The sequence below is a fragment of the Callithrix jacchus genome, chromosome 5 (assembly GCF_049354715.1).
Source record: "Callithrix jacchus isolate 240 chromosome 5, calJac240_pri, whole genome shotgun sequence".
Lineage (NCBI taxonomy): Eukaryota > Metazoa > Chordata > Mammalia > Primates > Cebidae > Callithrix > Callithrix jacchus.
The window spans coordinates 25,303,052-25,329,228 of record NC_133506.1 but is presented as its reverse complement, the minus strand read 5'-3'; the positions used below and the strand labels follow the sequence as shown (position 1 = coordinate 25,329,228).

At 41.4% G+C, this 26,177-nt stretch overlaps 1 protein-coding gene across 1 annotated transcript; it reads right to left on the bottom strand.

Annotated features, from left to right (window-relative positions):
- Positions 1 to 25,850, bottom strand: ZNF133 (zinc finger protein 133). Its single transcript, XM_054255243.2, is given in 7 exon segments — positions 1 to 272; positions 275 to 1,924; positions 11,724 to 11,819; positions 12,309 to 12,435; positions 16,692 to 16,769; positions 24,346 to 24,507; positions 25,789 to 25,850. Coding segments are annotated over 5 exon segments (1,968 nt in total). The 5' UTR covers positions 16,695 to 16,769; positions 24,346 to 24,507; positions 25,789 to 25,850; the 3' UTR covers positions 1 to 180.
- Positions 25,851 to 26,177: the final 327 nt, after the last annotated feature.

Genomic DNA, 26,177 nt, shown 5'->3' with positions numbered 1-26,177 from the left:
TTACAGATGTAAAAAGAAGCCAAGTTTATTACAACCGAAGGCCACAAAACATGGAGGAGACTTAGTGTGGAGAAGGTAAACAGTCAAATGTCCTTTGACCACTTACGGAATGCATCTCTCTACTCCATCTCATCAAAGTGTCAACATTCTGACTCTTAGTCCTTGCCACCATCTTCGCCTTCAGAGAGAGCATAAGGAGTCGGCAGGTTGGCCCGCACGCGGCTCAGGGCCGGGCTGCAGCGGCAGTCTATGGTGGACAGACTTGGTCTTCTGTGTCTGCTGAGGTGAGATTTGAGGCTGAAGCCCTGCCCACACATCTTGCACACATATGGCTTCTCCCCATTATGTGTCATTTGATGTAAGGTGAGGTGTGACTTTTGTATAAAGCCTTGGCCACACTCTCTGCAAACACAAGGCTTCTCTTCTGAGTGAGCCCGTTTATGTGTGATTAGAGCCGACTTATTGCCAAAGCCCAGTCCACACTGCCGGCACATGTAGGGCTTCTCCCTCGAGTGCTTCCGCTTGTGCCTGATGAGACCGGCCTGGTGGCTAAAGCCCCGCCCGCACTCCCGGCACACATATGGCTTCTCCCCTGAGTGCGTCCTCTGGTGTGCAACAAGGTTTGACTTCTGGCTGAAGCCTCGCCCGCACTCCGCACACACCATGGGCTTCTCCCCTGAGTGCGTCCTCTGGTGTCTGATGAGGTTGGATTGCTGGCTGAAGCCCCGGCCACAGTCCTTGCACACAATGGGCTTCTCCCCTGAGTGTATGTTCTGGTGTCTGTTGAGGTGTGACTTGAGACTGAAGCCTCGCCCGCACACCCCACACACATACGGCTTCTCCCCGGTGTGCGTCCGCCTGTGAGAGATGAGGGTTGAATTCTGGCTGAAGCTGTGCCCACACACCCCACACACGTAGGGCTTCTCTTTGGAGTGTGTCCTCTGGTGATTGACAAGCGTGGTCCTCTGCCTGAAGCATCGCCCACACTCCTTGCAGGCGTAGGGCTTCTCCCCGGAGTGCGTCCTCTGGTGGGAGATGAGGTTTGACCTGTCACTGAAGCCTAGGCCACAATCGCTGCACACGATGGTCTTCTCCTCTAAGTGTGTCCTCTGGTGTCTCACGACGGCCGACTTCTGGCTGAAGCCTTTGCCGCACTCCCGGCACACGTAAGGCTTTTCCCCCGAGTGTGTCCTCTGGTGTATGATGAGGTTGGACTTCTGGCTGAAGCCTCGCCCACACTCACTGCACATGTAAGGCTTCTCGCCAGAGTGTGTCCGCTCGTGTATGATGAGCGTTGACTTCCGGTTAAAGCCTCGTCCACACTCCCTGCACACAATCGGCTTCTCCCCCGAGTGTGCCTTCTGGTGTCTGGCGAGGCTCTTCTTCAGGCTGAAGCCCTTCTCACATACCCCACACACGTAGGGCTTCTCCCCTGAGTGTATCCGCTGGTGACTGAGCAGGTTGGTCATCTTGCTGAAGCTCAGTCCACACTCGCCACAGTTGACTGTTCCAAATCCTAACACTTCTATCCTCTTCAACAATTTGTCTGTTTCCTCAGGGTTCCCCGTCTGAGCTGGGCTGGCTTCCAACTCCACCCCTCTGAGGCCTATCCGAGAGCTGACTGGCTGCCTCTGGGGTGGCCTGGAGAATGCTCCCAGAGTCCTTTTCTTTGTTTTTCCAAACAAAGGCCTGGCACCTTCTCCCTCAGGACCTTCTGGTTGATCACTCCAGGGACTCCCATCAGAGGTCTGTTGTTGCCTCTCCTGGTCTGCTGGGCCTGGATCCCCGGGCTGGATGTGACCTTCTGCACACAAGCATGTGAAGATCCAGGGGGGATGATTACACAACACATGCTGCATGGGGAATTTCTGACTGGAGAAACCCGGAGGGCAGAAAGGATCGAGGCAGAGTTCTGGCTCTGGATCTGCCACAGAGAGAAAAGTGTGAGTCACAACTGAGTCCTCAGTGGGGAGTCTGAGCAGACTGCTTAGTCAGATCCCCAAGGCTTCAAAACCCTTAGGCCTTAAGTGTCATCCAGCCAGGACTTCTTTTAAACGGCCTACTCTCCAGCCTACCACTGCTTCTTACGTTTTCCATTACAATCCAGAAAACCCACTCGTTGAGACCTGTTCTACATATCCACTATACAAGCATCCCTGACATTTTGGGGTGTGTAAATAGGGCCAGTATGGAACACTTCCCCCTCACCTTCAATACAATTAATTACCTTCTAACTGACAACCACCCACACTGAGATAAACCATGTCTACAGGTACTTTTTTCTTTGATGGAAAGATGTCTAACCCTAGGACCCACGTGGAAACATCCTTCCTTGTCTCCCTATGAGGACAAGGGGATGGGATTGAGAAAGCAGTTATTTGCAGTGAACAGAGAAGCCCTGGTGTAAGGAGGAGCGTGAGAGGGTGGTGAAACAGTGTGACACACCCAAACTCCGTCTCCCCACTCAAGGAAGATTTGTTAGATTACTCTGTGCCAGAATTTCTAGGACGCAGTGGGCTTTCAGCAATGGACAACACAGAACCCAGGCCCCCAGTGACTTAAAAGATGCTCCCTCCTGGTACCCCTGACCCATTTCCATAATTAGTGTAAATAAAATTTTCCTCAAAAATCAGTGTAAAAGAAGAAATTTCTACTTGTAGGAGATGTCAACACTGAGAATACTGTTTATCACAACTGGGTCCAGTCAGCTGAAGGCAATCAATGACCAGGCAATGAGTAATTGAGATGAGGTAGAGATCTCAATGGATCTACCCGAATGCTCTTTTCTTGATCAATGATCAAGCTTATTAAAACTGTGTACACATCCACATTCCAGAATGATTCCATGCTACATGGAATGTTACTTTTCAATCCTAATTACAATGAGCAGAACCACCTTTCCCTAACACTTACAAATTCCTTACTCTTCCCACTCAGCAAACCGCTTATGTGAATGTCTTCTCTTCCGTGTTTCATTGCCTGGCCAGTAAATAAGCTCAGTAGCTCTGATGGCCTCTACCTCAGGCTTTGACGACAAAGGAGCCACCAATCTAACCTGATGCCCGCCTCCCCCAACGCCAGCGCTGAGGAGCTCCAGCAGGAAAGCCTGCTCTTCCATCCCTTGTACTCAGGACAGGTGCCCAGTGGTCCCTCCAGATCCCTTCTCAGCAGTAAATCCTAGCTGCTTTCACTGAGTCCTCACTAAGTTTATTTGGTTTAATGGAGGTTGTCTGAGGTTCCACAGCTCCTAACTGATTTTGTATTTCGATTTCTGGCCAGCCAACTTCCTTGAGCTTACGGAAACTTGAGTTGCGTGGAGTTGTCAAATTTGATTTACTAACTGTTTTGTTTCTCTTGAATACGATGGGAGACGGGAAGCAACTACGTATATCTCCGTGGCTGACCTTCATATGTATTAGGTCATAGTAATGGGCCAGTAGGTCTTTCAGCAGTAAAAGGAACTCCTGTGTCTGTCCTGAGTTAAGCACAGTGACTATGATTTTGACACAGGTAATACCTCCTACCCACCCTTTTAAGAATCAAGACTTCTGACATGTAGGCTTAATACAGCCCTAACTTCTGTGCCTATATGTAAAATGGCAGACTTCTATTTATACTACATGTATTTCAGAATCATAGCAGCGCCTTCAGAGAAATCTGAACTTCAACATAGACATTTATATGGAGTGACAGAAGAAAAACAAAACTTCAGTTCTCTTTTAGTCAGTTTTTTAGTTGGTCACCAAATCTGCCATTCTGTGTATACACTAGGAATATTTAGCTTGGGAAGAAATTTTAACACAAAATATTATCAGGTTAATGAATTCGTTTATAAAGTATTTTAAATCTAAGTTGCTACTGTACTGATAGGTTTATAGAGAATAATGGGCTCTGACGCAAACTTAAAATTAAAAAAAGCTCGAGAATAACCAAATTTAAAAAAAACTAGGCCAGGCATGGTGGCTCACACCTATAATCCCAGCACTTTGGGAGGTCGAGGCGAGTGGATCACTTGAGGTAAGGAGTTTGAGACCAGCCTGCCCAACATGGTAAAACCCTGTCTTTACTAAAAATACAAAAATTAGCTGGGTGTGGTGGTACACACCTGTAATCCTGGCTACCTGGGAGGCTGAGGCAGACGCTTGAACCCGGGTGGCGTAAGTTGCAGTGAGCCGAGATCACACCACTGCAGTCCTGCCTGGCAACAGAGCAAGATGCTGTCTCATGAAAAGAAAAGAAAAGAAAAGAAAAGAAAAGAAAAGAAAAGAGAAAAGAAAAGAAAAGAAAGAAAAGGAAAGGAAAGAAAGGAAAGAAAAGAAAGAAAGACGCCAGTTTCTGAAGAAAATCTTTCTTGCTGCAGCTGCAGCTCTGGCTCTGAAGGAAAAGGTTTAACTGTGGTGTGAGCCAGGCACCTTGCTTATTAGGTCACATTGTAAGAAAGAAATGTGAGGCACTCAGGGCTTATCCAGTCCAATCTGTAAACAACCTTACTAGCTGGTATACAGCTAACTGTAAAGGGGGGAATCAATATTTCAAAATAAGATAAATCCTGTAAATGAGACAAATGTAATGTCTTCTCCCTTATTTTATCAGTGTAAACATAACATTAGCATAATATTCTAGTGATATAAAACTTGGCTCATATTAAACTCAAAGAGAGTTTAACTAAACTTCCAAGACTAATACACAGGTTCAGCATCCCTCATCTTCAAAGTTCCAAAATCTGAAAATCTTTAAGCACCAACATGCAGCAACAAGTAGACAATTCCACGTCTGATCTCAGGTGACAGGCTACAGTCAAAACACAGGCACACAAAACTCAGGTTATTCAGCACCCTCAAAGGGAAATATAGTCATCTTCAGGCTAAGTATATGAGGTAGACACCAGACATAAATTAAATTCCTGTTTAGACTTGGGTCTTATACCCAAGATATTTTATTATATATATGGTAGTATTCCAAACTGCAAACCAAACAAACAAAAACCCACAATCTGAAATACTTCTGGCCCTAAGCATTTTGGATAAGGGATACTCAAACTATACAGATTTTAAAAATCAGACAGGCTAACATTGCATTCACAAATGTTTAAGATTAGCAAATATAGATATATGTGTCCAACTAATATCTTACAATTTACAGATAGTGCCGGAAATTATGTGAATCTACAATTACTCTACTCGAAGTAAACACCAGATACGGCATATTTTTCAGGCAATTTTTAACTTAAGACTGATTATGTTGTTTTTCAATATCTATGATCTCTGTTAGGAAATCATTATAAGAATAAATATTGTCAAAAAATTCAAAAACAAAACTATACAAAGTGCTCCCAAGCAATAATTTTACTTGTATTTTTGCCTAAACTAATGAGATCAGCCTTATGTTAATTATTTTAGAGACTGAAACTTAAAACTTTAAATATTGTCCATCAACATTATATATGCTTAAAAATGTACAATTATTTAGTTTGCCAATAAACAGAAAAAGAGCTTAAACTTAACAATAATACTGGTAACTAAAAAGGAATTATAACATGGTATGTAATTTTTGTAGTCCATATGAAAAATAACTAATTTTTGTCTTCTGTATACTCATAATTTTTGTCTTCTGTATACTCAACTTAGAAAATAAAAGCTCTATTTTTACTTCACAAGATTTTCAACTTCTCATTCTTTATCGTTTAAAGTTTGTAGAGATAGGATCTCTCTCTCTGGCCCAGGCTGAAATGTATTGGTACAATCATAGTTCACGTAGCCCAAACTCCTGGGCTCAAGCAATCCTCCCTCCTTAGCTTCCTGAGAAGCTGGGACTACAGGCACACACCACCTCATCCTGGTTACTTATAAAATTTTTTTTACAGACAGGGTCTCACTATGTTGCCCAGGCTGGTCTTGAACTCCTGGCCTCAAATGATCCTCCTGCCTTGGTCTCCCTCAAATATAGGCACAAGCCACAGCACCTGGCTTTAATTCTCATTCTTACGCTTCTGTGTTACCTCTTACCAAGCTCTTTAGTCAATTTAAATAACAAGGATTATTCACTTCAGGGGGGTATATAATTCCTCATAATTATGGTTAACTCCTGTTACTTTTTAAAAAACAAATTAATTTTTAAATTGACAAATCAAAATGTATATATTCATTGTGCACATTTTGAAATACATAGAAATGGTGACATGGCTCAGTTAATTAACCTATGCATCACCTCACATACCTATCATTGTTTGTGTTGAGAACACCTAAAATCTACTCTTAGTGATTTTCATGAATACATATAGTATTATTAACTGTAGTTATCATGTTATACAGCAGATCTCTTCAACTTATTCCTTCTATGTGACAATCCTTTGACCACCATCTTCCCCCACAACCCCCATCCTCTACAAACCACCATTCTATTCTCTGCCTCTATGAGTTCAACCTTTTTATATTGCACATATAAGTAAGATTGTGTGATATTTGTCTTTCTGTGACTGGCTTATTTCAGTTAACATAACATCCTCCAGGTTCATCCATGTTGTTACAAATGATTCTGTTACATCTATTGAATTAGCATTCTGATCATTGAAATAGCCAAGAAAATTCAATGTTTTTCTTGTAACTAGTCTATTTTGAGGATTCTGATATTGCCTGTCTTAAATCCAAGTCCCAAATTGAGAATAATGAAACTGTTAAGATGTATTTTACACCTACAACTGTCTTCCTCCTGTTACACATATATTTTTGGTTTCTAAGACAGCTTCTTGGACAATCACAATGACTTGTTCCTTGGATTGTATAGCATTCTTTTTAAATTGCTCAACATCATTGTGAGAGCTGCTGTTTTTCTTTAAATTAAATCAAGGATTAAAAACAAGACTTTGGAAGGCCGAGGAGGGTGGATCACCTGAGATCAAGAGTTTGAAACCAGCATGACCAACATGGTGAAAATCTGTCTCTACTGAAAATACAAAAAATTAGCTGGGCATGGTGGTGCACGCCTGTAATCCCAGCTACTCAGGAGACTGGGGCAGGAGAATCACTTGAACGTAGGAGGCAGAGGTTGCAGTGAGCCAAGATTGTGCCAGGCACTCTAGCCTGGGCAATAAGAGCAAAACTCTGTCTCAAAATAAATAAGTATATAAAAGTTACAAATAAATAAAAAATAAGAGACAAAAAAGATAGGTTTCACTTTAAGACAATGACAGGCAAGCTGCTTATTAATATAAATGTTTTGGTAATTCTGTACTTTTCAGGTTGAGAAAAACACATATTTGTGTAATGTACAAAGGTCAGGGTATATAGCATTTTCCCAGCCTCCACATGCCAATTCATGAACTCACAGGTCAGATAATGCTCCTACATCCTCTCCTTCTCTGTCCAACATTGCCTCCATGTCCTTGGCTAGACCTACCTCTGTTGTCCTTTGAGAGGAAGATTTTTCTAAGATTCCCTCAAGCAGATAGATAGCTTCTTTCTCTCATATCTCAAGCATTACAGAGTGGGGTGAATGTCCTTGTTTTGTAACGTGGCTTCTACACCATTACCTAACATACTCCTTTTAGGATCATCCACAGGCCTCCTGGTTTCACACACTGCCCTGAATATCTGATTACCTACCAGCTTCACATCCTCTCCACACCAATACCTGTCAGCACTCTCAGGGTGCTCCACAGGGCCAAGCGCCTCCTTGGCTAAGACTCCAGCCTCTCAGTGACACTGACCTCACCTGCACTGTGAATGCTGTTCACAGACACTGCACAAGCTTCACATTCTCTCTTGTGCACATTCCCTTCTTTGACACAGCCTTTTCTTCTACCTTCTGGCTCACTTTGTTCAAGCATCATTAGCATGTTGGTTCCTGACCTTTTTTGGGGCTTCAATCCATGACCTTTCAGCTCATACACCAGTCCCTCATCTTTACTTCTTCATACAACTGAGATCCAATGAACTTATATATCCAACTGACCTTTTATGGAACTATATATTCAACAGAGAGCCTATGAAACCATCACGGTGCTCTCACAAGCATGATGTTCTGGGCTGAGTTGTGTTCCCCTCAAATTCTTATGTTGAAGTTGTAACCCCTAATGTGACTGTATTTGGAGACAAGGACTTTAAAGAAGTAATTAAGGTTAAATGATGTCATGAGGGTGTGCTCCAATCCAATGGGGCAGGTGTTCTTTTAAGAAGAGGAAGAGACAACAAGAATGTGTAAGCCTAGAGAAAGGGGCCATGTGAGGACACAGGGAGAAGGCAGCTGTCTGTAGGTTCAGGAGTGAGGCCTCAGAGTGACCAAACCTGCTGACAACTTGATCTTGGACTTCTGGCCTCCAGAACTATATGTAAGTGAATTTCTGTTGTTTAAGCCACCTAGTCCATGGTATTTCATTATGGTGGCCCAAGGTGACTGTGGGGGTTCAGTCAGGATGGTGGGAGAGATTGTAAAACTATAATAGGGCCAGGCACGGTGGCTCACGCCTGTAATCCCAGCACTTTGGGAGGCCGAGGCGGGTGGATCACGAGGTCAAGAGATTGAGACCATCCTGGTAAACATGGTGAAACCCTGTCTCTACTAAAAATGCAAAAAATTAGCTGGGCACAGTGGTGCGTGCCTGTAATCTCAGCTACTCAGGAGGCTGAGGCAGGAGAATTGCCTGAACCCAGGAGGCAGAGGTTGCGGTGAGCCGAGATTGCATCATTGCATTCCAGCCTGGGTAACAAGAGCGAAACTCCATCTCAAAAAAAAAAAAAAAAAAAACCATAATAGTCACAAACCTTCTTGGAAGGCTGGAAGGTTTTTGCAAAAGCCTTAGGAAGGAAATTATGGCTGAAGGCAGCATAATCCCCTTTCCTTGTGCAAATGACATAGAGTACATACAAAGGAATGTAAGGGAGTTTATCTATATACGTTGTTTACTCATGTGATCCTAAAACTAACCATTAATCATTTGCAGGCCAGATGGCTCTCTCAGGGGGAGGGCGACCAGGTTTGGTGTTTGCTTTAGGCCTCAGAACCTGGCCTTTAATCATTATCCACAGGTGTGTTGACTCAGAGTGTCTGTTATTAAATATATACTGAATAAATACCTGGAGTGCCAGCTGATCAGAGCTGGTGGCTGCTAACTCTCTCTGCAATGTCTGTGGCTACGTATCCCTAGCCCACTCTTTCACTGTGTTCTGTGTTTGAGTGTATTTATTCATCTGTCACTGGGCCAGGATCTGCTGGTTGGACCCCAACAAGTGACTAATACAGATGCTTTACTTCCTTTGCCCTGACCTCCCTTCTTTCCTAGCGCTGTAGTGTAACACCTACTCATCTGCCTCATAGTCAACCCCTGAACAAGTCTCATGAAGTTTATCAGTTATTAAGTAAACATGAAAGGCTAAAGTCCCTATTAAAAGTTAACACCATTTGGTTTGACAGCAAATGCAACACCAGCTACATGCTGCTGCTTAAAAGCAAACACCCAAATGACATTGTTTTTATTTTAAGAGGATGAACAATAAAATACCAAAAATATGCACAAGAAAGTGTCATGCTAAGACTAATAAGAAATAAAGAGGACGTTAAAAGAAAGAATATCACATGGAAGTTTGAGAATTTCAGTATTAAAAACTTCATTAATGAGTATTATCATGAACCTTTAAATACCTAATAGTACAATAAAGTGAAATATAACACAAAAACTTAGAAATAAATGAAGAACTTGAAATAAATTACAATGACTGTGGAGACCTTTAGGATTCCTTCTAACAGACGAACAGTAAGGATATAAGCAAGGTGAAAAATAGAAACAATTTATATTACGTATGCTTTAGTCCCTCAATTCAGAGAAGAATTAATGAATTTTATAAAAACAAGAGGAGAAAATTTCCTACCTAGTAATAGATAATATATACTTCTGTGCATAAACATTTATAAAATTGTCAAAAGAATTAAAAAAATTAAAACATGTAATTTCTTGAAGTTATCTATGCCTCTGTCACTTAAAAATAATGCAATTTCTTGAAGTTATCTATGCCTCTGTCACTTAAAAATAATGCAAAGTAGGATGAAAACTTCTCAGCAGCCCCTTGTCCAACCCTCCCCAATTCTATCCCCACAGAGGTAACCATTAGTAATGGTAAATAACAGACTTCTATGTTCACATAAACATATGGATATATACTCTTTCACACCCTTCTCTTTATTTAACAAAAAACTAAACTGCGTAATACACAAAGTCCTATAACTTTTTCACTTAATAGGGTATTCAGTGTCTGATTTAAAGAAGATAAAGAAAAATTTGATTATAATTAGTGAATAGAGAGGAAATCTCACAACAAAGAAAAGTGTAGTAAAAGTAAATGGAAATTGCAGAACTGAAAAACAAGGGAAATGAAGGATTCACTGGTCAGAGCTTAGCATATGGAAATGACAAATGAGACAGTACACTTGAAGACGGACCAACAGAAATCATCCAATCTCAAGAACAGGGAGAGAAAAAGATTTAACAATATGGAAAGGATCAATAACCTGTGGGATTATATAAAAAGGACAGAGAGCATCTGGCAGATAAAAACATGTAAAGGAAGAATGTACTTAGGGCAGTGACATCACAGTGGAACTGCTGAATACCAAAAGTACAGAGAAAAGTAGCCAAGGAAATAAAGCTAAATATGTTCAATGGTGACTTCTCCATTAGAAACAACGGCAGGCAGAACAATGGAATGTTATCTTTAAAGTGCTGAAAAAATAGCCAATGTAGAATTCTATATCTGGTGAAGACACATTTCAAGAATGAAGGTAAAATAAAGACACTTTCAGAAGCAATAAAGAATACACTGCCACCTGTACCACACGAAATGCCAAATGAAGTCCCTAAAGTTTAAGAAAAACAAAACCAAAGGTAAACTCAGGCTTAAAAAAAAACAGAATCTGATAAATTATCTGGATGAGTTAAAGACTATTTTTTCTCTTAGTTAAAAAATACATGGTAGAAAATAAATACATATGAGTATTTATAAAACAAACATTTTAATATTGTAATACGGAGTGTATGATACAAATAACAAATGTAGCATAAAGGATGTTGGGAGGAGGGGGTGAGTAGAACTGTGCAATTGCAATGCTCTTACATTTTATATTTGCTCAGATTAAATATTAATAGAATATACAAAGTTAATGTATTGTACTCTTAGAGCACAGGCTAGCAAATTTTTTCTTAAAGATAATGGATAGTTCAGGATTTGATGGTTAAGAGGCAAAATTAAGGGTATTATAATAGATAGTTATATAACATTATAAAATATAAAAGCCATTCTTGAATAGCTCACAGTTTTTTTAGAATTCCATTTCAATTTCTCTATTGACTTTTTAGATTTCTTCCTCCCACTGGACTTGCCTTCTTTCTTTAGGTCACAGTTGTTTCCATATTCTTGATCTTTTTTAAAAACAATAACAAGAGAAAGAAGCCCATAAATATGGCAGAGAACTGAGTGAGCTAGAGAGGAGAAACCCAGTGGGGGGAAGGAAGGCTTCCTAGTGGAGGAAGGAGACAAGAGACCCACCAGGAAAGACCCATCCATACTCAAATGAAGATGGAGATCTGGAAAGAGGCCGTGTCAGGTGATCTAAACAGAAGCCCAGGAGGTCAGGGGAACAGCTTCCCTCCCCAGCACCTGAGCAACACCTCCTCTCCCCGAGTCCTCTGAGCTGCTGAGCCCAGAGTCTCATTTGCCCAGTGTTTTCCCACTCACCTGGACAGGTGGCCGGTGGGCATTTTTTCTCCTCTCTCCAGGTCTCTTTCCCTTGCTCCAGTTGGGTGATGATTTCTGGTTTAGAAAATGAAATTCCTGCTCACAGGAAAAGAAAATAAGGTAACTAGATTATGGGCTCAAGCACCCATTCAATAATTCAGAGCCAAACTGGCTAGGAAACTTCAAAGGCAGTAGGAAGCCCTGAGACGGAAGGCATGAGCGGGGTTCTCAGAAATGGAACAGATGAGTAAGCGGTGAACTCAGACGAGAGCACGCTGATTCTATTCCATGCTGGGTACATGAACATCTCTCTCATTTAAAATGAGTTAACATAGGAAGAGAGCCCCAGCCTGAGAAAAAAGGACTAGAAATGCAGAGTAGCACACACATATACATATGTACACACACAACAAATCTACCCATCTTCACCTCTGCAAAATCAGACCCTCCCTGGGGAAACAGAAATAGAATGTGGTTGCTTTTTAGTCCAACCCAAAGGTCAAGTCATAGAGCAAGATGGCTGCTTCAAGCATAACCTAAAATTCTCACCAATAAAAATGAGAATCCAGCAGATACCATGCTTACCCAGTGAGACCAGGTTGCTGTAGTTCTCCAGCATCACCTCTCTGTACAGAGTCCTTTGAGCAGGGCTCAGCAGCCTCCACTCATCCTGGGTGAAATCTACAGCCACATCCCTGAATGCCATGTGTGCCTGTAACACAAAACCAAGCTCTGCTCACTCGGAAAGCCAGCCTTGCCCATGGCAGGGTGAGCAGGGAGAAGGCTGCCCTGAGGGAGGCAGGTGAGATATCAAGACCCCCGCCTTTGACAGTGACCCTGGTGCCATGGTTCCAAGACTTTGAAATCTCTGTCTCTATCTAGGCAGTGGCATTTGTGAACCTATATAGTCAAGGTTCTGGGGGGCCATACAAGGTATATGTGCAAAAAATGGAGTCCCTACATTTTGGGAACTTTCAATCTACACAGACAGAAGAGCAAGCAACATACAAAATTTAAACAACAATAAAGGATAACAGATTTTCTGAGTTTTAAGAATTTAAAAGATCAAATAGTCCACTACAACTCAGTAACTCCTCAAAATCCTGTGGCTTGGCTTTCTCGGGCCTGATGGTCACAAGCAGAGAGTAGTGAAGCACTGGAAACATAGTGCCTGGGTTTGAGACCCACCTCTGCCACCAACTAGTATCATTTTCTTACCTGTGAAATGTAGAGTAAACTTCAGGCCACAGACTGCGAGTGCTTACCATGGAGCTTCTTGGCCATTCAGTCCAAAAATTCATCTTTGCACCTTGTTCTCATGCCCCTGCCAGTCTTATTCTTTTAATTTTCTTAGCACGGAAAATTTTCTTAGCACAGAAAATTAAAAGAATAACACTGGCAGGGGCATGAGAAAACCATTTCTAATCTCTATTCTAAAACCCTGGAATAGAGATCAGAAAGGGTTTTCTATGACAGGGCCTGACAACTTGGTCTTGGAAAATGGGTTGAAATCAAGGGAAGAAGAAAGTGCTAGGCACTACAGATGAGGCATGTGGGGAGCAGGGAAAAGGACATTATGAGCAAAGGAAGACACTACAGATGAGGCATGTGGGGAGCAGGGAAAAGGACATTATGAGCAAAGGAAGACAGGAAGCCAAAATGTGGGCAGGGAGGCCCCCAAGGAGGAATAAAAGCCACCTCCTGGTAGAATCTAGAACTTTTTCATCATCTCACACCGAAACACTATAACTATTAAACAGTCACTTCCCATTCTTCCCACCCCCTAGATCCTAGTAATGACCATTTTGCTTTCTGTCTCCACTATATATGTGGTTATTCCATGTAGTTAAAATAAGTGTAATTATATATGTCCTTTTGTGTCTGACTTATTTCACTTAGCATGTCTGCAAGATTTATCCATGTAGAAGTATGCACTCAGAATTTACTTCCTTGTTAAGACTAAATAATACTAATACTCCATTGTGTGTATACCCTACATTTTGTTTATCTATGCATCTATTAATGGACATTTGGTTTGTTTCTATCTTCTGACTATTCTTCCATGTACATGGTTGTTTAAGTATTTGTTGGGTCCCATCAGTTCTCTTGGATATACACTGAAAAGTGGAATTACTGGATCAAACAGCAATTCTATAGGAACCACCAAACTGTTTTCCACAGCAGCTGTACCATTTGCATTCCCACCAGCAATACACAAGGATTCTATTTTCTCCACATCCTTGTCAACACTTACTGCTTTCAGGTTTTGGGTTTTTTTTTAAGTCATAGCCATACTAATGGGTATAAGGTGGTATCTCATTGTGGTCTTCATTTGCATTTTCCTAATGTGAATGACAGTGAACATCTTTTCAGGTGATTATTGGCCACCTATACATCTGCAAAAATGACTATTCAAATCCTTTGTCCATTTTTAAGTTGGGGTGTTCTTTTATTGTTGTAAGTTGTAGGAGTTCTTTATGAATTCTAAATATTAATCCCTTATCAGATATGTGACTTGCAAACATATTTCCTTCCTTTGATGAATGAAAGTTTTAAATTTTGATGAAGTCCAAGTTCTCTATTATTTTCTTTTATTGCCTATGTTTTGGTGTCATTTCCAAGAGATCATCACCAAATCCAATGTTATACAGATGTTCCCCTATGTTTTCATCTACAAATTTTATAGTTTTCATTCTTATGTTTAGGTCTTTGATCCATTTTCAGTTAATTTGCATATATAACGTTAGGTAAGGATTCGACTTCATTTTTCTGCATATAAATACACAGTTTGCTGAACAGTATTTGTAGAGTATACTGTCTTTTTCATATTGAGTGGTGTAGGCACTCTTGTCAAAAAGCATTTGACCATATATACAAGCGTTTATTTCTGGGCTTGTTATAAGACTTGTAAGTCTATTTTTATGCCAGTATCATGGTTTGGGTTACTGCTGCTTTGTAGTAAATTTTGAAATCAGGAATGGTAAGTCCCCCAATTTGGTTCTTTTTCATGGTTGTTTTAGGTATTCAGTGTCCCTTGAGATTCTATATAAAGTTTAAGATGAATTTTTCTATTTTTCATATGGCTTCATGTAACTGTTTAACGTCCTTTAATTTCAACCTGAAAAACTCATTAATATTTCTTGTAGGGTAGGTCTAGTGGTTGTAATACCCACCAACTTTGAGAATGTCTTATTTCTGCCTCAGTAGTGAAGGGCAGTTTTGCCAGATATAGAATTCTTGGTTGGCAGGCTTTTATTTTTTCATTTAGCACTTTGAATATATCAACCCACTGCCTTCTCACCTGAGAGGTTTTGCATAAGAAATTTGCTAATAATCTTATTGATAATCCCTTATATGTAACAAGTTGCTTTTTTCTTGTTGCTTTCAAAAATCTCTCTGTCACCTTTGGCTTTTTATGCTTTGATTACATTGTGTCTCAGTGTGGGTCTTTTTCAGGTTTTCCTACTTGTAGTTCATTGAGCTGCTTGGATGTTTACAGTCAAGTTTATAGTCAGGTCTCTCATCAAACTTGGGAAGTTCTCAGCCATTATTTCTTCAAACAATCTCTCTGTCCCTTTTTCCTCTACTCCTTCTGGGAATCCCATAAGGCAAAGCTGTTTCATTTGATAGTATCCCATAGTTTCCTTAGGCTCTGTTCACTTTTCTTTAATCTGTCTGTGGCCCTCAGACTTGATAATTGTCCTGTCTCCTGGTTTGCTGATTATTCTGTCTGCCTAAACCACTTCTGAATCGCTTTAATGAACTTTTCTTTTCAGTTGTACTTTTTAACTCCAAAATTTATTTTTGGTTTATTTTTATGTTTTCTGTCTCTCTACTGATATTTCCAGTTTGTTCTTACATTGTTTTCTTGGCTTTCTCCACACCTTCCTTTTGCTCTTTAGGATGGCTATTTTCAAGTCCATTATCTGGCCTTGTCAGGATGTTTTCAGTTTATTCATTTTTTTCCCTTTGAATGTTCCATACTTTCCTAATTGCCTTATGATTTTTGTCAAAAACTAGACATTTAAATCTTAGAAAGCAGCAACTCTGTAAGTTAGTGTCTCCCTTTGTTTGTATTTTTGTTTTTTTATATTGATGTAGGGTGTCTCCATGCTAAGTATCAGCCTGAGTTGTAAGCTTAAGGTCTTCTCAGGTGTTTTCTGAGCCTGTGCCTTTCCATGGGTATTCCTTCTACATTCCCTCTATATACAGTTGCTTTTCAATATACTAGTCCTGAAATATTTGGCTCTCAAAGGAGAAAAAGAGAACTTAAGTGGGGGAAAACAGACCCTGGCTCCTTAAATCCCCTAAAAGCCACTTTAGCTAATGGGGGTTACAGCTAGCTGATGTAGCTTTTAGGGGATTTAAGTGGACCACCTCTGTGATCAGAAACAGCAGTCAGAACACAGATATTCAATATTTGGAGTAAAGAGCCCTTTGTCCACCATGTATCCCACAAACCATGTAGAAGCTGATCCAGGGACATATGCCAGCTACCTGCCATAGGGCTGGCAGGGTGGATGATAAGTATCTGCTACTATACTAAGAGCTAAAATTGGCTGTGACTTACCCTCTATGCCTCCCCCTGGGAGCTGGAGGCCTTCAACTAGACTCCAGATTTCCAAAATAGGTACACCGACAGATTCTGCCAGTATAACTGTTGTCTAGGTGGAGACACAGATTTCAGAATCATCCCATTCCATTACTATGATGTTACTCTCAGGCAGCAGAACTTTTGAAGCTGAACAAAGAAATGCAGGCTCTATCTCAAACTGTAGAATTGTGTTGTTCAGTTAACTACTAGGTGAATAACTGTTTCATGGGTTGTGCAGACAGCAATGGTGAGGCAGGGAAGCAAGTAAGAGGAATTGGAGCTGAACTCTACTAGGTACCAACAGGCCAGTCAGGGTAAAAGAAGGGAATGTGTCCATCCCGTTACAGCCAGTAATGGAGACAGGAAACACTCACCATTCCCCTGGCTCTCCAGGACCCTGTGGCCTTTTTTCCTTGTCTCCCTAAAGAAGGATGATATCTCAGAAGGTAGATCTGGGTAAGGAAAACAGAAATGAGAGGGTGTCAGGTGGAAATGCTCTCCCCATGAGTGAAGCAGGGCCTGCTCATTAACCCCACAACTGGGGGAGCAGCAGCATAGTGGGGAATGCATAAATCAAGGAAAAGATGCTGCTTGGAAAAAGCAAAGGAAAAGGAAAAACAAGCAAGAGAGGCTAACCCGAGGTCTTGCAAAACAAAAGAGAAAAACAAAACAACAACAAAGCCCAAAGAACACACCACCTCTGCTTCCCCTGCAATCCAGTAAAGAACCTGCACTTTGCTACACTGACAGAAGCATTTTCCTGAACTAGAGAAATCTCAAAAACACTACAATCTGATTGTTCTGTTTGAAGAAATGCAGACATGCAAACAGTTGTAATTAAAAAAAAGAAAAGAAAAGAAAATGAGAATCCAAACAATTCAACTAAAGAAAATTCCACCAAAAAAAAAAAAAAGGTGAGACAAAATAATTAACAAAACCGTAACATTAAACTAAATTAAGTATTTTCAAACAAACATTTTGGGATATGAAATACCATCATAAATTAAAAATTCAAAAAATAAGAATAGAAATGGACAAAAAAAACCCCAAAAAGATTTCAAAAAAATTTTGAAAGAAATCACAGAAAAAGACAATATTAAATGAGAAATAAAAAACTTATAAGACAATCAAGGAGGAATAGATTGAAATAAAAACATGATGAGCACTTAGTAACAGCAGAAAACAAGAAAATGAGGTGAAATCAGTAAAAAGGATCAGAGAGAAAGAAGCTGCAAAGGAAAACAGACAAAGAAGTAATATTCATATAATCATAGTTCCTGGATACCAAAACAATGGAAATGTTTAAAAGTATAATGTAAGAAAACATTTCAAAAATAGATGACCTGAACCTAAATATGAAAGGGCCTATGGGATATGAGGGAAAAGTTGACTTATGACCACCAACTCTAAGACAACCACTAGAAAAACTATTCGACTTTAAAGAACAACAACAGGAATCCAAAGTGACTCTAAGCAAAAAAAATATGAGTTCTACCAGATTTTTTGAAGTTATCATTCAATCACTGCACATTGCTGGTGGGAATGTAAAATATGGTGCAGCCACAAAACAGTATGGTGGTTTCTCAAAAAATTTAAAACACAATTATTATGTAATCCATCAATTCCACTTCTGGTTATATACAAAAAGAAGAACTTGAACAGATACTTGTACACCATGTTTATACCAGTACTGTTCACAATAGCCAAAAGGTGCAGGCAACCCAAGTGACCAATAGATGACTGAATAAACAAAGTGATATATATATACAATGGAATATTATTCAGACTTAAAATGGAAGGAAACTGACACATGCTACAACATGAACCTAGAAGTCATTGTGCTAAGTGAAATAAGCCAGAAATAAAAGGACAGTAAGATTCCATTTATATGAGGTACCTAGCACAGTCAAATGGTGGTTGAGAGGGCTCGGGGAAGGGAGAATGGGGAGTTACTGCTTAACTGGTTGGAGTTTCAGTTTGGGAAGAAGAAAACATTTCTGAAGATAGATAGTGGGGATGGTTGTACAACAATATGAATGATAAATTTTATGTTATATATAACTACTACAGAAAAAAATAGGTCTGGCCAAAAATCATCATTCAAAGCAAGACATGACAGGGGAAACTTAGCAAAAAGACTGATGATGAGCTTTTAATATACATAATTGAAAGCCTAGCACTAAAAGGGGAAGAAGAGAGAGAGGAAGAAAACACATGCTAATGTTTTAGGGCAGTGTGTCCTGATAAGGTAGAAATGCCACTAAAATACAAGACACAGGGGAAGAAGAAAGTAGAAAAAGGTTGCCGATCATACCATAGGCAATAGGTAGGAATTAAAGGAAATACAAAAAATGAAATTATAGAATTGCTTTAAAATAATGGTAATAAAAAATACTACATATATACAGGATTTATTTAAAAGTGAGGTAAGGGAAATTATAGCTCTAAATACTTTTATAAATAAAAAGGAAAGAAAAGAATCTGGCCTGGACAACATAGTGAGACTTCATCTCTACCCAAAAAAAAGAAAAAAAAAAATCAAAAAATAGCCAGACACACACCCCTATGGTCCCAGCTACTCAGGAGGCTGAGGAGGAAAGATCACTTGAACCTGGGAGGTTGAGGCTGCAGTCAGCCTGATTGCGTCACTGCACTCCAGCCTAGATGACAAACTATGACCCTGCCTCAAAAAAAAAAAAAAAAAAAAAGATAAAGTAACCCCAACGAAAGCACAAAGACAGGAAATAATAAAGGTGAAAGCAGAACTTAATGAAAATAAAGCAGTAGATGTAACAGGCCAAATCCTATTCTGTCAAAAAAAAAAAAAAAGTAGACAAACACTAGCTAACTTAAAGAGAGAAAGCATAAATATTCAAAATAAGAAGTGACATGAATGTGAAGGCGATCTGGCTGCGACCTCTGTCACCACATCGATTGCCAGGGTTGATCCAGCTCATCTGGCTGGCTAGGCGGGTGGTCGCCTTCCTCTCACTGCTCCACGTGCGTCCCTCTGGAAGCTGTGTGCTCAGTTGAGGAAGGTGACCATCTCTCATAGAGGAGGACCAGTCTTTGGTCAAGGGTATATGAGTAGCTGCACTCCCCTGCTAGAACCTCCCAACAAGCTCTCAAAATGAAAAATGACAAAGGGAAAGTCACCAAAAAGCATCTTTTTAAAAGTCACGTACGACTACTCTGCAGAGCTCTAGTGAGTAACTCCCAAAATTGACTCCAGGCAGTCACAAGGAAATTCTATCAAACCTTCAAACTAGGTAGTCTTTTTGCTCCAAATACTTTCCAAAAGCATTTAAAACTGAAGGGAAAAGTCCTCTTTTTTTTTTTTTAATAAAGCAAGGATACCATGAGGATCTTAACTTGATGACAGTTCAAAAACAGAAAATTATAGACTAATCGTCACTTACAAATATTGAAGCAAAATTCTAATTAAAATATTAGCAAAAAGACTCCAATATCACAATAAAATATTTTACCATGGCAAAGAAAAATTTATCCAGGATTGTAAGACTGGTCCAGTTTTAGGGGATCTATTTTTACAATAACACCATAATAACAGATGTAAGGAGAACTCACGATTGCCTCTATACATGGTAAGATACTCTACCAAAACTCAACACCCCTTCTTCAAAAAAAACAAAAACTCAAGAATATGGAATCGATAGATTTTTAAAAGTTTTTATTTTTCACTAATTTTAGACTTACAAGGAAGTTGGACAAATATAAATTCCCACACCTTCCACCCAGATTTCTCTAAAGTTAACATCTTAGAAAACCACAGTAACCATCAAAACCAGGAAATCAACACTGATGCAATACTGTAAACGGCAGACGTTAATTAAATTTTGCCAGTTTTTCCACGAATGTACTTTTTCTGGTCAAGGATCCAACTGAGGTTTCCACATTGCCTTTAGCTGTAATGGATCTTTAACCTTCTCCAATCTGTGACAGATCCTCTGTCTTTTCTCATCTTTCACAAACCTGGAGCTTTTGAAGAGTATCCTTCAATTTTGGTTTGTCTGATGTTTTTTCATGATTAGAATGAGTTTTTCATTTCTGGTTAGAACAACTCAGATGTGATGCTGTGTCCGTTCACATATCAATGAGTTCATGATATTGTTATGTCTTTTTACTGGCGAAGTTAACCTTGATCTTAATCACCTGGTTAAGGAGGTGTCTTCTGAGCGTCTGTAAAGTCACTACATTTCCCTTTATAATTAATAAATATCTTTCGAGAGATACTTTGGGATCATACAAATATCCTATTTCTCTTCAAACTTCCAGCCACTAATTTTAGCATGTATCTGTGGAATCTATCTGGAATAGTTAATACTGTGCTGTTTACCAAATGACAATGTTCATTTTCCCCCTTTCATTCTAAATCCACTAATTAGAATTCTTCTGTCAGAGCTGTTCTTTCTCCCCATTTACTTGTATTCAGTTATTTATTTATATCAATATGGATTTATATCTTATCCTATGGGTTATAACACAGTATTATCACTGTTTATTTTGCTGTTAAAATTATTCCGGCTTTAAACACTGGGAACTCTTCCACATTGGCCTTGTTCCTGCTTTAACCAATAAATATGATACAAGTGACACTGTGCCAGTTACAGGCTTAAGTCCTAAGGAGGCCAGATAGTTTTCACTCTCGGGAGCTCTAACAAACCAGGTAGTAAGTTTGACCCTGATGGAAGCCCTTATACTACCTGGAGGGAGTGAGGCCTGGTGTTCCAGCTGACCCCAGCCTTCCAGCCAACCCACGAAGGTGTCAAATACATGATGGAACTGTCCTGCATGTTCCAACCCAAATGAGTCCCCAGATGACGGCAGCCACAGCAAGATGCATAACTCACATCTCAGCTGATATGGGTAAACCCAATGAACTGTGAGAAATTAAAACATAGTTGCTCTTCGAAGCCACTTGGTTTTAGAGTGGTTTGTTGTGTAGCAGTCAATAACCAGAACGCTTGTTGGTTACTGACACACTGCAACTTCTCCCTTTCAGCTTACCTAATAACAGAGGCATCTTCCTGTCATCCGCGGGGCTTACTCAGGCCCATGACTACTTCTCCCTACCTTCCATATCAAACCAATATCGAGGCAAATTGATTCTACCTCTGCCAGCTCTTTCAACTCCTGCCCACCTGTACACCAGTTGGAGCACTAGGACAATGGCGAAAGCCTCCTGCAAGTCTCTGCGGACCATTTCCCAACATCCTGGTCTGCCTCATCCATTACTCCCAGAATTAGCTTTATATACACAACGTCGGATTATTCCTTCATTTGGCAAGTATTTATTAAGCTCCTACTGTGTGATAGGCACAATTTTAAATCCTGGGGATATAAAATTGAACAAGGACAAAAACACCTGCCATCACTGACATGAAAGTCTAGAGGAGGAAGATGGGCCTATTACATGAATAAATAAAATACACAGTATATCTGAAAGTGATGAGCGACAGGAAGAGAAACAAAGCAGCGAAGGAGAAAGACAGTCACAGACATGGGGTGAGGTATTAGAATTTTAAATAGGGTGATTTGGGAAGGCATCTCTGAGGTAACAGAGTAAAAATCTCAAGGATGTGAAGAGTCAAGTGAATAACTTTGAAAAGAACATCTCGGGCAAGAGAACAGCCAGTGCAAAGGCCCAGATGCAAGGAAGAGCCAGGCTGGCCTGGTCAAGGGACAGACATTCCACTGTGGCTGGTGTGGTGTGACTAAGACAGTGCAGTGCAGATGAAGTGTAAGGTAAATGTGGAGAGATCAGACCTAGCTTTGTAGGACACTGGTTTTGACTTTGGTTAGGATAAGAAGCCACCGGAAGCTTTTGAGCAAATGCATGACACAATTTGATTTAAAAAATCCTTCTAGTTGCTCCACTGATTAATGTAACTTAGAGGGACACAGGTAGAAACAGAGACCACTCAAAGGCTATGATCATCCAGATGAGACGGTGGCCTGGACCATGGTGAAAGCAGCAGGGAATGGAAACTGTCAGAGTCCAGATTTCTGTAGTATGGATGAGGGTGCAAGAGCAAGAAAGGATCAAGGATGACTCCTTGATGACTCTGAGCAATCTGAAAGAAGGAGGTGCAATGCCTCTGCTCCAAGCTAAACTCCTTGAAAGAATGATCTATATACCACCCGGGTAGAGCATGTTTCAGAGAAGGTGATCAGAGCTTCTTGTTGCACACATTAGGTTTGGGATGCCCACAAGATATCCAAGTGGGGTGGCATGCACCTGTAGTTCCAGCTACTCAGGAGGCTGAGGCACGAGAATCGCTTGAATCCGGGCGGCTGAGGTTGCAGTAAGCCAACACTGTGACATTGCACTCCAGCTTGGGTGATAGAGCAAGACTCCATCTCAATTAAAAAAAAAAAAAGATACCCAAGTGGAAATGTGAAAGAGACAGTAAGGGACCAGGATATGGAGTTGCAGACAGAACTCTAGGCTGAGCCTCAGACAGACAGCATTATTTTAAGCCTTGAAAATGAATGGGAGAACCAAGGAGGGAGTATAAAGAAGACAAGAGGTCTAAGAACTAAATGAAGCATGGCCTTTTTCACAGTAGAACTCTGGGAGAAAAGGGAGAGCCAGCAAAGGAGACAGAGGAGGAGCAGCCTATGAGTCAGGAGGAAAACCAGGAAGACCTATATCAAGAGCAGCTTCGTGAAAGGATATATTAAGGCGGAGGATGTAAACAGCTACATAAAATGTTGCCGACAACTGACTGTGACCTTCAGACAGGGAGAATGTTGGTGACCCTAACAAGAATATTTTTTGGTGTCATTGAAAAAGCCCTACTGGAATATTCAAAAGGTAGCGGAAAGACAGCAATGGAGACAACAAATATAGATAATTCTTTCAAGGAGTTCAGCTCTAAATGGGAGGAAAGACAAGGCAAGAACGTTAAGAAGGACAGGAAGCTAGGGCAGTGCAGAAATGGAGACAAAGGGAAAGAAAAGGAATCGAGAAGAATGCACAGGTAGAATGGGAGGATACAACTTTGTTTTGTTTTGTTTTGTTTTGAGATGGAGTCTCACTGTGCACCCAGGCAACAGATTCTCCTGCCTCAGCCTCCTGGATAGCTGGGATTACTGGTGTGAGCCACCATGCCTGGCTAATTTTTGTGTTTTTAGTAGAGATGGGGTTTCAACAGGTTGGCCAGGCTGGTCTCAAACTCCTGACCTCAAGTGATCCGCCCACCTTGGCCTCCCACACTGCTGAGACTACAGGTGTGAGCCCCCATGCCTGGACAGGAGGACACACCTTGTAATGGGAAGTAAGTTTGGAAACAGGAATTCAAGGAAAACTCAGAGGTCCAGCTTATATCAAGTGATAAAGCTTTTAACACACATCAGTAAGGTCAGAAGAAATAGGAGGAGAGATGAGGCAGAGGCAGAGACAGAGAAAACCGGCATGCTGCTTCCAGATCCTTCTCCCTCTCCTGCCTGTGACCAGGGCTGTTCTGACTGGAGGAAAAAAATACATATTTTTTAACAATGGGGGTAAACTTAATATGAGCTAGTTATTAAATTATATTAATGAGTTATTAATTTTGTTGGGTGTAACAAAATATAATTGTAACAATGTAACTGTATAACAATGAAATTATGGTTATGGTAAAACAAGACGTCCTTATGTGTTTGAGATGCCTCCTCAAATATTCCCAGGTGAAATGATATAACTGGGATTTGCCACCAACACTCTAGCAGGGAAAAGAATAAATGAAAATATTGTAAGACAGAAGATATTGACAACTTCACAGCACCTGACAAGCCCTGGGAATGAGCAAATACTGAAAGAAGGAATGAAAGGTATAACGAATGAGAGCATCAGCTCTGAAAAATATTCCTTGTGTAAATGGTCACCCTTAAAACAGGCCTAGTTTTCTGAGGGAACCAACTGGGGTCCTGATCCCTGGATGGGACACTGCAGAACACAGATGTCAAAGCTGAGCAAAGAAAACCCACTCACGGTTCAAAATGCAATAGGTAAGTGGCACCCACCTGAAGCTGGGCTGTCAGGAACTCAGGAGTATCCCCTCTCCCCAGCAGGCAGGAGCCACAGGGAGGCAGAACAAGAACAACAAGCGTTCAAGGAAATCAAGGGAAATCTTCAAACTCCAGCAGGGCAACACCTTCTCTTACTTAATGCCATCAGGAATGGATCTGCCACAGAAGAAAAGAGTTGTGGGCAGCTTCCTGGGAACAGAGCTGGGATACAGGCTGAAAGCACAACCCACCCTGACAAGCTGTTGACGCTGAGCATGAGGTGATCTTCTGTGTCTGTTATTAATAAAAGGTAATATTTACTGAGCACTTAGTATATACCAGAGATTGTTACAGCCACTGTATGAGTTTTACCTCATTCTATCCTTTCAAAAACCCAATGAGATAGACACTATTATCCTCTCTTGGATAAAATTGAGAAAATTGAGGTACAGTGAAGTCAGCCTCTTGACCAAGGTAACACAGCCATAAAGTGACAGATCCTAGAGGAAACGTGGCTGTGGAGACTGTGCTCTTACCCAGTAAGGGCAGTGATACTGAACTTTGTGGGTTGCAAGGATTCTCTGTGTCCATTTTGAGATTAATCACTATTGGTCATAAGGTGTTAAGTATTGAATCTGGAGATCTGGTCTACTTTTATCTACTTCTGGCTGTTTGTAATTTCTCCGCAATAAAAAATTAAGTGGAATGTGAAATCCCAAAGTCTGGCCACACCAGGGACATGGGAATCTCTAATTCTTGCGATCAGTGACAGTCCCCAGTATCTTTGGAAAAAAACGTGTCCTGTGGGCCCCAGCCAGACTTCCTCCCCCAAGGTCTGAACCCGGGGGCGACCAACCAAAGTGAAATCCTAAGATCGCGCCGAAATGGCCATCCCAGAGCCAATGTAACCCTGACTTATTTGGCCAAGCCAGACAGCTCGTCATTCCACTCTAGCAAAGCCGAAGAACAGTGGGGCCCCAAAACGACTAGCTCTCAACCCATCAAAACCCCCGGGACACATGGCCTCAAGGAGGGTCCCCACTCCACCACCTGGGAAATACCACCCCCTCCCCCAAATCCTACTTATTCAACTCCCCCAAAACCCGGGACTTAATGGCATGAGAGATCCCTTTTCCCAAAACCCGATTTCAGCCAAAGCCGAACCTGTCCCCACCCTCAAGAACCCTAGGAGAGACAGCCCGATCCCCGCACCCAACACCACCCAGTTTCACGGATAGGCTTCACCCAACTCCCCGGGAGATGCACGCCCACATCCCCAAAATAAGACATCCGGGAGAGGATGGCCTGCGCCACGGCAGCCCTTTCCCACCACAACCACCACCCCCGCGCCACCCGCACGGTCCCCAAATTCAGCCTATAGTCCAGCCTTCCGGGACCTTCCTTTCCGCGCAGAAAAGGGTATGGCTGCGGCAAGGGTCTTGCGGGAGCCTCACTCACCAGCGCCACCGAAGAACAAGGGGTCGCTCCAGCCACCAGCTGGGGAGCTCTTCCAACGGGGCACCGGGACTACACTACCCCGAATCCTCGGCACCGCGCCCAGACCACACCTCCCAGGATGCTCGGCGCCACTAGGCGCGCCTTGCCGGCTGGCAGCTCCCATTGGCCTCCGACGGATCCGTTTCTGAGTAAACGGTCGCTGGAGAATAGCCACCGTGGCACCTGAATTTTCCCTCTTTTTTCTTAACCACGTGCATAAAACACGTAGACGCTCCCGAGAAAAGTGGCTGGCCCTACTGCGACCCTCCCTCTGAGCGCCTCTGCATGGAAAACCTCCCTTCCCACTGACCCCTGGAGCGACTTCCCCTGGAGCGACTTCCGCACCCGGT